This window comes from Synchiropus splendidus, chromosome 10 (assembly GCF_027744825.2).
Source record: "Synchiropus splendidus isolate RoL2022-P1 chromosome 10, RoL_Sspl_1.0, whole genome shotgun sequence".
NCBI lineage: Eukaryota > Metazoa > Chordata > Actinopteri > Syngnathiformes > Callionymidae > Synchiropus > Synchiropus splendidus.
In genome coordinates this window covers 13,867,137-13,881,393 of record NC_071343.1, presented here as the reverse complement: position 1 = coordinate 13,881,393, position 14,257 = coordinate 13,867,137, and the positions used below count along the sequence as shown (strand labels likewise).

At 43.6% G+C, this 14,257-nt stretch overlaps 1 protein-coding gene across 5 annotated transcripts in view; it reads right to left on the bottom strand.

Moving 5' to 3' along the window:
* LOC128765920 (potassium voltage-gated channel subfamily H member 7-like) overlaps positions 1-14,257 on the bottom strand; it is a 57,089-nt gene that overhangs the window by 26,158 nt on the left and 16,674 nt on the right. For 3 of the 5 annotated variants that reach the window (XM_053877167.1, XM_053877170.1, XM_053877171.1), the window contains exons 3-5: positions 10,839-10,994; positions 3,513-3,953; positions 2,844-3,055 (exon numbers count right to left, since the gene is read on the bottom strand). In XM_053877167.1, the coding sequence (XP_053733142.1) occupies positions 2,844-3,055; positions 3,513-3,953; positions 10,839-10,994 (809 nt within the window). Of the gene's footprint in view, positions 1-2,843; positions 3,056-3,512; positions 3,954-10,838; positions 10,995-13,250; positions 13,397-13,460; positions 13,499-14,257 lie in introns of those variants that run through there. The other 2 variants (XM_053877169.1, XM_053877168.1) reach the window with 2 other exon arrangements.

Sequence of the window (14,257 nt, the reverse complement as noted above, 5' to 3'; positions counted from 1 at the left end):
TAAGTACGAATGTCTGCAGTATAACCACAGAACAGCCCATCTTAAGTCAAACTGTGAAAACAGAATGCTGTGCATTCCGCTGCATAAGACTGACTAAAAACAGACTTGTAGCAGTTACTGGAAATGGACACACTTGACAGAGAGTTTATCTTTTAAAGAATATGCCACCAAAAATATCTTTTGGTAGCCACAAAACAGAGGAAACTGAGGCTCTAGAGACGTTCCATGACACCCCAGCTTTGTTGTGCGTAACGTGTGAAGGGATCTGGTGAAAGGGGGCCAATTATTGAACACGCAAAAGACGATGACTTCACACACAGCTGCTTTTCTTGGATCCAAAATAAGTGGAGGGGGCATATTTGGATGAATGGCAGCATGATGGACTGCCCTTGGAAAGTGGATATGAGTTGTCAGCGATGTGACATGATGTGTTTAAAAAAGGCGCTTGACCTTGCCTTGCAACAGCTACTGGGCCTGCCAGTGCACACTGGTTTGTTTAAAGCAGAAGTCTTTCACTGCAGTCGTTCATTCATCGCCCCCAATCACGAGCAATTAAATGAGCAAGATTCCCCGGTGTGCTTTACCCTCTGCTTATATTAGCCGTCTCAGCTGGCGGCCGCACGCTCTCATTTTAAATAAATTATGCGCAATCCCCAATCTTGCGACACTGATATGAATCATAGCGTAAAATGACAAGTCAAGTGAAGTGTTTGAATTAAACACGTCACAATAAATGGCAAAGAACACTGAGGCCATGGTTCTCTCTGGGTCGGTGGAGAGTTCTTGCCCCAAGTGGTGGAGTTTAAGTATCTCGGGGTCTTGTTCTCGAGTGAGGGAAAAGGGAAGCGTGAGATCGATAGACGGGTTGGTGCAGCGGCAGCAGTGATGTGGTCGCTGTATCGGACCGTCGTGGTGAAGAGAGAGCTGAGTCACAAGACGAAGCTCTCGATTTACCAGTCTACGTTCCCACCCTCACCTATGGTCACGAGCTTTGGGTAGTGACCGGAAGGATGAGATCGCGGATGCAAGCGGCTGAGATGAGTTTCCTCCGCAGGGTGGCTGGGCGCACCCTTAGAGATAGGGTGAGGTGTTCGGTCATCCGGGAGGAGCTCGGGGTGGAGCCGCTGCTCCTCCACATCGGGCGTCTGATCCGGATGCCCCCTGGACGCCTCTCCTCTGGGGAGGTTGTCCGGGTAGGGGGAGGGGAGGAGACCCCGGGGAAGACCCAGGACTCGCTGGAGAGATTATGTCTCCGGTCTGGCTTGGGAACGGGATCGGGATCCCCTGGGGAGAGCTGGAGGAGGTTTGTGTGGACCGGGAAGTTTGGGCTTCCTTGCTCCGAATGCTGCCTCCGCAACTCGACCCCGGATAAGCGGCAGTAGAAGGTGAGGTGAAGGTGACAATAAATGGCCCACGTGTACTTGCTCAAACTGCGCACTGCAGTATTTTATCATAAACTCTCACATGCTCAGCTTCTCAGACTCACGCTCCTCCAAACCGATGTGCAGTTTTGTCGCAGTCTTGCATGCATAACAGCTCAGAGTCAAAAAAAAAAAAGAAAAAATCATGAGATGATTAGTCGGAAGGTTAATCTCCCGTGGGGCGCTTGAGTCTTCCTATCATTCCCGTCATCACCCCACTCTTGTTCAAATATTTTAGTTTTCTGGTGGTGCCGTTGTCTCCTGACATCCAGCTGCACTTCACTTTGATGCCCACTCTCAGCGGCATGTTGCCTCGGAGGCTTTGGGAGCGTCCCCTAAAACGCTTCTCATGCTCGGTGTTGCTCTAAAGAGAGACACACGGTAGCGGGACCCAAGTCCATTAGCGGCTACAACAAACAGTCATTTTGCTCAGAACACAATTCCTGTCCGGAAACGATGATTTAACGCATCTAGACGCGCGAGGAAGTACCACCATATACTTAAGAGCTACCCTTGAATGCACCACATTTATAGCAGAGTACCCGCCATCATTCCTTTCTCAGCCTCAAGACACTGAAACTGACTTTTGATGTTTGCAGGGGCCCCAGCTGTTTAAACATTAACTCCGTGTATGACTATAGAAAATATTGAGAGTTGCATTGAAGCCGTTCCGTTTCACTGCATCCATTTGTCCTAATTTATCCTTTTTATTTTTTTACATTTATTTTATTATTCCTTTTTTCCATTGTATTCAAAAAAGTTGTTCCGAACTTGTAGCCAAAAATCCTAATACAACATCTTTTACCAAAATAAATAAGTGAATCAGGTCCAGGTACTGTAAAAACAAATGCATACCTGACCTCCGTTTATAACATGGCTCATGCTACAAAACTGAAATATAAAGAGACCTATTTTTGAGGGGGTGCAAGAGGTGGAGAAGTGCAAGGCAAACACCGGCATGTACGCAGCAGCACCAGGATTAAAGAGGGGGGAGGTGAGGAAGTGATAAGAGAGTCACACTGGTTAGAGAATGGAGAGTGACCAACACGCTGCAGTGGTGATGACCGGGAGGTGACCTGAGCAGTGACTGGGCAGCTGGTGGAGAGCATCATGCAGAGACTCTCAACTGGGAACTTTTTCAGTGGGTGTCCCCACTTATTGTTTTGAATTCTACATGGCCACTTTCAGTGGAAACCAGGGGTGACTCTGCAAATCTTGATCTCATTCTGCCCTATGGGTCTCTGCTTGTCATATAGAAGCGACGACAAACAGAGAACCAATTGTCTGAACATCACAAAACTGAGGTGAGTTAAAAATACTACCCAGAAAAAGAACTGTGATGATGGCGAACGCCTCCCACATTTTGCAAATTAGACACGCTGCCTTCACGGGTGAAGCCAGAATGGAGCGGCGACGCCTCACCTGTGTCACTTTCTCTGTGACGTTGTGCGTCCTGTCCTTGACCTTTGGTGCAATGATGGTTTTCTCCGACGTGGGCGGAGAGTGCGTCTTCTTGTCGCCGCCTTCAGCAAAGTTGAGTGCAATGAGGGGGATCTTGTGGATGGTGCTGTACTTGTTGATGTTGGAGTCAGAGGTGGAGCCCAGCAGGCTCGACTTCACATGATTTAGAGGACCTGGGGATGCAGTCAGGAGGGAAAGAATGAATCAAGGTGGGAGATGAATGGAGACTTAGAAAGGGCTGGTCACATCTGTCGTCGCCAATTTCACTGAAGTAAAGAACAAAACAATGGTGCGCCGATGAAATGTGCCATCCTAACCTATATATACGTCATGAACTGATCATTATTCAGCACATGAATAGTTAGTTTAACACGATCTATTCATGTCCTGGAGGCTAACTTTAGCAAGGCTAATTTTAGCTGGGTGTTTAGCATCAAAATTGATGACCAGGTTTTTCTCGCAGAGCTACAAACTACTGTTTTGTTTTCATCAACTTCCCATACATCTGCATCATTTCATCAACACTACTATAACAGCTAAAGCATCAAGTCGTCTTTAAAGCAAGTGTATGTGAGTAAATGTTAGCATTGCTAGTAAATTAAAAGTTAAAATCATATGTGATGTACCAACCTTCATTTGCCTGTCGATCTCGATAGCCACCTTTGGAATTGGCGCTGTAGCCTTCGATCTCGTGGGCCGAAGACGCTCGCCTCATGCTACTGACGCTTCCTCTGGGGAAGGTGTTGGACAGAGATGTGGAAGACTGATGGAGATCCGTCTCATACAACTTCTCCCATGGCAGTTTCGGGGAAGAGTGGTCCACGGGCTCGGGACCGATGCTGGCCTGGGACGAGTGGCGGCTGGAGCCGATGAGTGCGTGCCTGTCGTTGGCCTCGATGGGACTGCAGATGCTCTTGGTGGGCGAGGGAAAGCTCTGCAGCGCCAGCGAGTCCTCGTTGTCTTTGGGCGAGTCCACCATGACTGCATCTGGATCCTCTTGTGGTAGAGATTGCTTGTTGGTATTCATTAAACTTAAAGCTGCCTGTCGGAAGCGGAAGAATCTACTCCTTCCTAAGATGGAGGAAAAGGAGGGGTGTTACTGTCGTTCAGGGAGAAAACAACAAAGGTGAACATGTTCCTAAGAACCACCATGTGCGTGTGCATGTGTGTGAGAATGACATCCAAACATCAGCTCTCATGTCCAAAGCCACACCACCCAATCAAAAGATGGTCCTCACATGGTGACAAAACACCACAAAACCTCAGCTGGAGACTCACAACCTGAGTATGAATAACTGAACAAGTTTCACTTCCACATACTGGTCTCCTTTAAGGACAAAGCAGAATGCTACTGATCCCGGAAAGTCTATAATATTGAACACAATTCAAGTGCAAAGGAACAATGTGACTGCTCGCTCTCTATTAGACCACAGGTGGGAAATAAAATTTCCTAAAGGGCCACATTTAAAACTGTAACTGTTGTCAGGGCCCATCATCAAAAGAAAGACAGCGATGACAACAAAACATGAGGGAAAAATATCTACTTAAGGAACAAGGACAAAATGAAGCAACAAAGATTAAATGTGAGAAAGGATATTAAGATGTGTAAATATGCCTTGAAACCAACTGATATATTTCATTTCATTTGAACTTAACTTGAAATCAACACAACTATGGACAAGATACAAAGGCAATTTATTTTCAATATTCCCTCAATGTATTTTGAGGAACAAGAAAAACACACAAAAATAGCCAATCAAAAGAAGAAAATTATAGTCTTCACACAAGAAAATGCTATATTTACTGCTGAAGTGGTGAAATTGGGAACTCTTTTACATGGCTGCTTTCAGTGGAAATCAGGGGTGACTCTGCAAAGCTTGATCTCATTCTGCCCAAACGTAGGGCAGCTAATGTTCCGGACACAAACTTCCAAGATGCCTAGCAACCTATGATCCTGATCGGGACCCGAAAGCAGGTTGCACACTTTTTCCTCAACATCTGTCAATAAAACTGTCTTTTACTGCTGAAGTGGTGAAATTACAACAGTTAAAGTTTTAGTCTGACGTAAAAAGGGCCACAAAAATACAGGCAACGGGCCGCATATGGCCCCCACGCCACACTTTGCCCAGGGTCTGTATTAGACCATTTCCACCAGAAAATGGAGGTTCAGGTAGCAGGTGCCATTGTGGTGACGGTGGACATGACACATTGCGAACAGACCAACACCAACGACAAAAAGGAGAATGTGGCAGAGAGTTAGATGACAGGTGTCTGCAGCAGTGCGACGGTTCGCCCCGCGTGGGGCCTTGCAGCAGATGGGGAGGACAACAAAGGGTCAGTGGTTACCTGCAGCAAGTAGCCAAACAGAATGGGGTACTGCGGGGTTGTGTGTGGTTGCCAAGCAACGGGCTGAGCACAACAAGAGGGGGCAAGCTGCCACGTGGTCGCAGTGTCAGGAAGAGATGATTAAAAATCTATCTTTCTGACAGTCACAGTATCAGCGGTTGAGGACGATCGATCAGCTCACAATAAGAACTAAATCTTCCGGACAGGGTGGCACTTGTCGTGTCAGCCTGTAAGACTTTCTTGATCTGCTGTGTTGACAAATATAAAGAGCCTTAAAACTGCTCCTGTCAGAGTGAGAGTGCAGTGGTCCCATGAGGGTACAGAGAGATGCCGGAGCCCGGTCAGGCCAAGGTAAGCAAGTGTGTGGCCTTCTGTTCAGACGTGGGGCTCCAGGGGAGGAAAACAGAGAAAGTGCTGACGGTAAGTCATGGTTGCGAATGACGGACATGATCATAGTTTGTTGCAACACAGGGTTCTGGCTAGCGCAGTTGAGCATAGGGGGCCCTATGCGGTGACTTCAACAAGACCCTGCGCCGGTTAAAACTCAGGTTGTTTTTGTCAATTCGGAGTTAATGATAATAGTGAAAACAACTCCCCCACTGTCTGGAGGTCCACACCATCTGCCTCAATTTCCATGTTTCAGTAGAAAACCCAATAACAATATTTAAGATATTCAATCCTTGATAGCAATTTCACACGTAAATCTAACATTATTACCGTTACGAATAAGCACAAATGAAGGAGCCAGATTCCTTTCCGATCCCAGTTTAGCTCAAACTGGATTGAACCCATCTTGGTGATAAAACTGAGGCATTAGACACGCTCAACAAACTTTCAGCGCTTACAGCGAAAGCATCTTGGAGGCCAGGGACTTCTTGGTGCTGGAGTAATTCTTCCAGGGTGAGATGCATTATTGACATGTGCTGTCCAGAGCTCACCCTGCCCGGCTGAAGTAAACCAAGTGTGAATTTGAAGCCGTTTTACTCCCGGGTCATCTGCAGCTTGGAGACAATCACAGTGACAAGGTCATGTTTCAAGCCTGCCGTGAGAATGCGGTCAGGACTCGGCCTAATCTCGAGTCTCATCGTACGTCGACCCCGCGCGTCTCCCCGTCACTGAAGTGAGGTCACAAGCAATCAGCTGCGATTAGCCACGTTAGCGGCAGACAGGCAGCGAGGCGCTCATGCGAGCGCGGGAACACGCCAAAACAGTCTGTGTGCGAGCTCACGCTTCTGTCACATTGCACCACATGAATGAAGTGTTTCATTAGAGGAAGTCGTACTTCATTAACTGACTGAAGAGGGTTCTCTGGTGGGAAAACACACTTGGACTTTTACAGCTCAACTCACTGAATATATGGAAGTTGTCTCTGAACTTAAATCTACTTACCTGATGAAACTGAAAATACACAAATGTGGTACTTACTGTTACACAGTGGCGGGCTGTGCATTTTACACCTAGGCCTTCAGTCAAGCATTTTATATATATATATATATATATATAATATACCTCGGTTTTCGAATGTCCCGGACAAATTTTTGTTCGAAAATTTTTTTTGCTTCTGATTTCAAACGAAAATCCAGAACTCCCCGGAAAAAAAGCCGGAAAAACATAACGTGCGCGGACCGATCAGCTGACCCACGACGCGCTGTGTTATTGTGTATAACGCAGCCTCTGTATGCAGACGTGTCCCGTTAGCTACATTTACTGACTGTTTTTCCTTCATATTGAGGTGTAAAACCTTTCCTGTCTCCACACTGGACCGTGGTAGAGTGTCACAGGGGAGGTGCTCGGTCTCCACACCTCCGAGGCTGGAGCGCTCACTCCGGGGTTTGATGTCCTGTTGTGGGCTGGAGCTGGGACAGGGATGAGGCGAGTCTGGGACAGAGAGTTACTTGGTTTATGACTTTGTCACAGCCAAACTGCACAGAAGCGCACATTCAGAGCTGGACACGCACCGGGCACCTCTTCACTTCTGGAGAGACGTCACTCACTCGGCAACCCCTCCCACATGCAGCGGCCACACACATAGAGGAACAGCGCACCTGCAGCAGACACTCACTCAGCCTATTTTAAGGCTTTTGTAGGAGTGAAAAAAAAAATAATAATAATATATATATATATATATATATATATATATATATATATATATATATATATATATATATTTATATATATATATATATATATATATATATATATATATATATATATATATATATATATTTTACAATGAATGCAAAAAGAAATAATGCGTTCCAAGCCGACAACGGCACAAGAAACATGTCAGAGTAGAATCACACTACTGCGCCACTGCGTCCCGTTATTAACATGCTAAATGTGAACAAAATAAATATCTCAAACATTTGGACACACCAAGCAATAAGCCTGTGGTGGCCACCTGATTGAAAGAGGCGTGGAAGTATGATTATTATATGTACTATATACAGTATATTTTGGGAAAATACATTAAAAATGAAATTGACTTTTGTCATAAATATGCTCATGATTTCTGCTTATGTTAGGCCAGCAGAGAAGGCCTGGCTGGCCCTGTTACATCAATAATATTCAAGATTGGACAATACGTGGATTGCATATTAACTATTGAAAAACCTAGTTCCATTATGTACAGTAGAGCAAGATTCTCCAAACACAGGGAATATCTTTTATATTTATATTTATATTTTATTCAGTGAGGTTGGCCTTGAGGAAAATCAATCGCCACCATGAATATATTCCTTCCCTTCTGTTGTGGATTGTAACAAACATACAAACATATCAGATTCACCAGCAAGACTCTCTTGTTTCTACTCACCAAGTCACACACCGACAGAACAAAACCTGTGGCATTACAGACAAATCACAGGTCAATGATAGCAGTAGTGGCGCAGATAAATAAGAATAAATAATCAATAAATAGTGGAACATCTGCTCTTCAAATCACCTTTTCCCCTCCAACAGACATCAGTGATGCTTGTAAATGTCCTAAAGCTAAAGCAGTAACCTCCTCCATGAAACTCTTTTCAGACTTACAGATGGCCATCTGCAATAGCCCCAGCAGATCATTACATTTGCAACCGAGTCAATTTATGTCACCGCTGACCTTTGAGGAGCAGATCAGAGAAGAGGAGTTTTTTTTTATTCCGTTACTGCACTATGAATTTTGCACTTTTACGGCGATGTGAGGAAATAGTTTTGCCATTTCCTTCCCTAACAATCTGCTAAGAAAAAAAGCCCTCAACAACAGCATGAAGAATAAGCTTGACAGCAAGCAGCGCAGCAGTCAAACCTTCATGGTGTCTGCGTCTGATGCAAATGTGTTTCACTGGTGGAAAAACAAACTGTCAAATGGTCCACACCAAACTGCTGCGTATTCTCTCCTCACCTCTTAATCTCGCACCACAACAAAGAATTAAGTGCAAGGACATAACTTAGTGATGCATGAATATAAAATATAAATACTTATTTATTTCTTAACATGATTAAGTACAATAAAAAAAACACTGGTGAACCAAGAAACTCCTCAGATTAAGTCATGAGGTGACTATTTATCAACAATTATTGATGCCACTATGGACCTAGGGTTTGAGAGCACCAGGCAAAACAGTCATTTATTCAAAAGGTATTTTCATCTTCTGTTAACTATAGTGAATTAATTTTAAAATTTCAATACCATATCACGCTATCGGTGTACAGGTTGATGTGTTTGTACGTTTAAATAGATGGTTCTCGAGGAAGCATTAATCTGACCATGAAGGACATTAAAACCCTGCTGGTGAGGGAATGGATTTCCACACGACGGCTGACTCCATGCTGGGCTCCGAGAGCTGGCTAACCACATGCTCTCGTCTTCAGCCAAAATGTGTGCTAATGTTCTGAGTATTTTCTGGTAAACTGAGAGCTCAAATCTGATGTCATCCAGGAGAATATTTTGTTTTCTTTAATGCTGGTGCCACTGTGCCTTGCAATAGTAGCATTACCACAGAGGTGAACTTTGACCTTGAATCCATAAAGGCGCTACATCTCTACGCTAGTAATAAGCACTAAATCAAGACTTATTCATAAACAATGACCCCTCCCAAATGAACATTTTACATTTTACATCCTTAATAAATACACATATTTTAATTTAATCGCCAACACCCCCTGAACCTCTTCAGCTCAGTGTCGGCAACCACTGGCGACTTTAACAGATGGAACCAAGATAGAAACTGAACCGACACTTTCCCACCATGTATGTTTCAAATGTTGTTTAGGCGAAAATTAACCAGTCTACTGCACAGGTGTATCATAAAAGGTACACAAGTCAAGGGTTGCATGCAACAAACTCCCTATGCTCAACATGGGAGCGTCAAGTTTGGGGCAACAGGGTGGCAGCTTCAGTGCGTTAGAGTACATGCGACAAGAGCATTTTGAAAAATCTGAGCTCCAACAACAAGTCACTGATACTGAATCAGAGTCCAGAATTGTATGCAGAGAGGGAAAATAAATCAGAGTCAGGACAAAGAAGGGATTTTGGAAGGGAAGCTAACAGTCATGTTGCTGGCATACATGAGTCACCGAGCTGATGGCGCCTTTGAAGGATCTGATGGACCCAGAGTCAGCGGTGTCCAAGTCTTTTTTACTTTCATTTACTCACAATACAGTAAATGAAGTGCTACAATCCTGCCTCTCTGGTCAGCCATACTGACTTTAGACCGCAGCAGACTGGCCTGCTTTTGTTCACGAGACTCACTTGAAACACACGACCACTGAAGTGCAAGTACTCCCAACAAGTGTCACAAAAACACGTTTGGTATGAATCTACCTTGAGGCTAACAAATAACTGACCCCCCCAAAAAAGCAGGTGATCCTTGCCCTCAGAAAGAGGCCTACTGAGGAGCTACTCCAAAGGGCATCATCAAAAGAAAGACAGCGATGACTACAAAACATTATGGAAAAATATTCAAAATATGTACAGAAGTAACAAGGAAAAAATGAACCTTAAAAGATTAAATGTAAGTAAGGATATTAAGTGTAAATATGCCATGAAACCTGTTGAAATATTTCCATTCATCTTCACTTAATTTGAATATAACACAACTATAAAGAAGATATTCAAGATAAAAAGGCTATTTATTTCACAATATATTTTCAGTATTCCTTTTATGTATTTTGAGGAGCAATATCATGAACATATCAGTTATAGTTTTAGTCTAATGTCAAAAGGGCCATGAAAATACATGCATCGGGCCGCATATAGCCCCCGGGCCACAGTTTGAGCAGGTCTGGCCTATAGCCTCAGGAATGCCGTGGACAATGTTGGAAGGTGTCCAGTGTAGTTGAGTGTTCCAGGTTAGTATCCATTAAAGCTTGAATCATTCATGCATATCAGAAAGAACTTTAGTCTCAGTGGTGAAAGTGAAAGTTGAAAGTTGGTCCATCTAAATACAAGTTTGCTGCGAACCTAGAACCATTGAAGTCGAATTTCACTGAACAAAAAAAAGGCATCTAAAGGAGAGCGATGTGTGCGGCAGAACATCCGTGATGAGTCTATTACAACTGGAATACATGAAAACCTCTGTCAGATGTTCCAGCATGTTTTTCCATGATCAGAAATTGAGCACTCACTTTGATCTGACTTAGTCGGCGACGTGGGGCTTAGCTTCTCCGTGGAGCTGTCACTTCCTTCATCCTGAACACAGTCAAAATTTAGGATGAACATCATCACGACGCCCTCTTCATTCTTGACTGGGATTATGTGAATGCTGCACTGGAAGTCCGACCCTGAAGAGGAAACAAGATCTGCGTGTTAGAGAGCGGAGTCTGCGACATCATTAAGGGGAATTATTTTAGGTTGGTTTTTGACATTTGAGCAGTTTAACCTGTAATTTCACAGCTCTTACACACAACTTAATGAAACCATTATGGCATTCACCAACGCCTCCCACTGGTTACACACGGATGATGGGAAAACGGAGAAGTTGATCCGATTTAAAGGTCAGCGCTTGCATGACAGGGAAAATAGTGGGAGAAAAAAAAAAAGCCCTGCGGGTTCAACAAAGTTTATGTCAGTGTTTTTTATAATAACGATATACAGGAGCTCCAGCAGAGGTAGAAGGTGTGTGACACAGGCCAGCTAGCACGAGGCAAAACATTGACACAGAGGACAAATTGGGCCCGAGTTAGAAGGTTAGAATGAGCTCGTAGGAATGATCAGTGCAAGTGAGCATCATGTGAGGCAGCAGAGCAGAAAAGCGACGCTAATCTAAACTTATCTTCATCCCAGAATACCACAATCTCAACTGCTCATTGCTGTGTGAGTAAAAGCTATCAGTGCCTGAGGGCGCAACTGCCCACCAATAAAACTCAGCGGAACGTAAACAATAGCTCCATTCTGCACCGGCTTATACACTCCATCACACGGATCGGTTCAGTTCTCATCGGAATATTGTTTAAATGACGCGTTCGACCCGACGCTTCGGGGACATCAACGGTGAATTGGCGGCGGGAGCCGAAATCTCAAGCCGGCCCTTCTTCTGTTGTCGCGTCCGCGCGAGTGTGTGTCGCTGCTCACAGAGGACACATATTACCAGTGTTCACTATAATCTCCTCTGGGCTGCACAGACACCCTGCCAGCAGCCTTCATTAGCAGCAGACTCGCTGTCGGACTATATATAACAAGCTTGTCTGCGTCAACATGCCACGGCGCTTTTGGACGGATTTCCACATGCAAACTCCCGGAACTAATGTTGCACTGTCACCAGTGATAATGAGAACTAAACGTAATTAAAAAGGAAACTGCAGAATGAAGTGTGCGGGGGGACGACTCATACTTTTGAAGAATATGCCAACTGTTATATACTTCCTCAGATTACATTTGCATAGCCATCCAAAACATGTACTACTTGACACCAAAACACTACTACTGATATGCATTCTCTCTTACATAGTTATAGTTTGCATGGGTCAGGTGATGGGGGGCCGACTTGTCCAGGGCAGGTGGGCTAAGCCTCCGGGTCAAAATGTGTTTAACAGGATAAAAACTGCTCAATGAAGTGTTGTGGATTGTCAGTTGAATTGTTTTTCATGACAATAGTATCAGGAAAGTCCCACATAGAAATGGCACCTAACTACGGAGCCCTGGGAGTGACGTGTTTATTTTCTGGATGTGACATGCATGACTTTATTTTTTATTTTGTCTCGAGATCATTTTTATCGTAAATGTCAGAGAATGTGTAACTGCCTCTCTGGCAAAGCATTTTGTACACGTCCTCCTGTAATACGTCCCATAGCGTCGTAACTGTTTGTCAACGTTGTCAGTCACTGTCTGCAAGTCTATGCGCTTTTAACCCTGTGATCAAGTGCCTTCTACTCAATGTGGCGAAGCTATGCGTATTTCGCGTCCCAGGAAGCGACATGCATGACTTTTTTTTTTTTTTTTTTATCCCGCGATACAAATGATCACAAGATAAAATTTATCACGAGATAAAAATTATGTTGAGATACAAATTATCACGAGATTCTGGAAATAAAAATAATCTCGAGATAACTGTTATCTCAGGGTAAAAAAGGTCATGTATGTCACATCCAAAACAAAACAAACATGCATGTTACTTCCAGGGCTCCGTACCAAACATATGAACTGTGAAACAAAAATGGTGACACTTAAGAGAGGGGAACACATAACTATTAACAAGCTTAATACTAGCTTTTTTACCATTATATATCAGTAACTATGGCGGTACTTTATAATGACCAATAACAGGTTAATATGCTGCTGGTACACATATGGATAAGCTGACAGTATATGATCCTGAATCTAAAGCGGAACAAGAATTGCATTAATTTAACAAGAAAGGCACTCAGAGAGTGCAAACCTCCGCCAAGCGGCTTCAGTCCACCCTGTCACTGTCTCCTTCAGAAAAAAAAATCCTGGATCCAAATGCTAATCTGGCACGTTACCACACTTAATGAACGTGTATTGTATTTGTAATGAGCAATATGGGATATTCCTTCCTTCCTTATTTCTGTATTTCCCACCTTAGATATTCTTAGTAAAAAAATCCTTTAAAAAAAAAACTGAATCCAGTCAGATAGAACAATTGAATAAAAACTGAATACAATTCAACCTAAATCTGCCCATTACATTTGAAGTTATTTTGAACACAGACAGATCATTATTAAATATTTAAAAGAAAAAAAAACATATTAGAAATAGCACTCTCTATCCATGTTCACTCCACTGCATACCAGTGTTCCAGAGTCAGGCTGACACTCCACTCCACTCTTCACTCCAGAATAGTCACCAGTGACCAAAGCAACTTCCTCCTGCCTTTTAAGTCGCATGAAAGAAGTTGGTCAATGCAGAGGCGGGTTTTAAAGTCAGTGAAACGGCAACATAGCGGATCAGAGAGCAGCCACATTTTAGCCCTTCATCTAGAGAGGAAGTAAATTTGAAGCAAAAAAAAGACCTGTACTGTTTCGCATGTAGTTACAGCACAGTCGCCATAAATGTGTCAGTTTCCCTACTACAGCAAGAATTTGTCGCACGTTGACTGAATGAAAATACCTAGGAAGGAATGTATGTTCTTATACCAGTGCTACTTTATCAAGCTAACCTTGATATATGCTTTTTTTTCCAAGTCAATATGAAGATGGCCAATACATTTGCTTCCTTGGTGCATTACAAGTTTTTCAGCGAACTCACAGGATTGTATTTTGACTCACAGATTTATGTTTGAAAAGCTAGCAAGCAACTCAGCAATCTGCTTTTAGCCTTAGCACATAGCATGCATATTAGCATTGTTTTTTATGCATCACTGTGAAACAAAAACAATGATGAAAATATACAATGTTGACCTCCTTTATTCATAATGGACTCCGGTCACGCCGTGTGTTCAGCATAGCAATATTCCACATTCATTTCAACTGATGGAACGTGGTGTCCATGTCTAAAGGCTAAACCCCAGGGGTCCTCTTTTCATCTTGTGCCCTGCTGAATGTCACCTTTGTCAGAATGGATCAAAGAGGGACATATTTTTATAAAA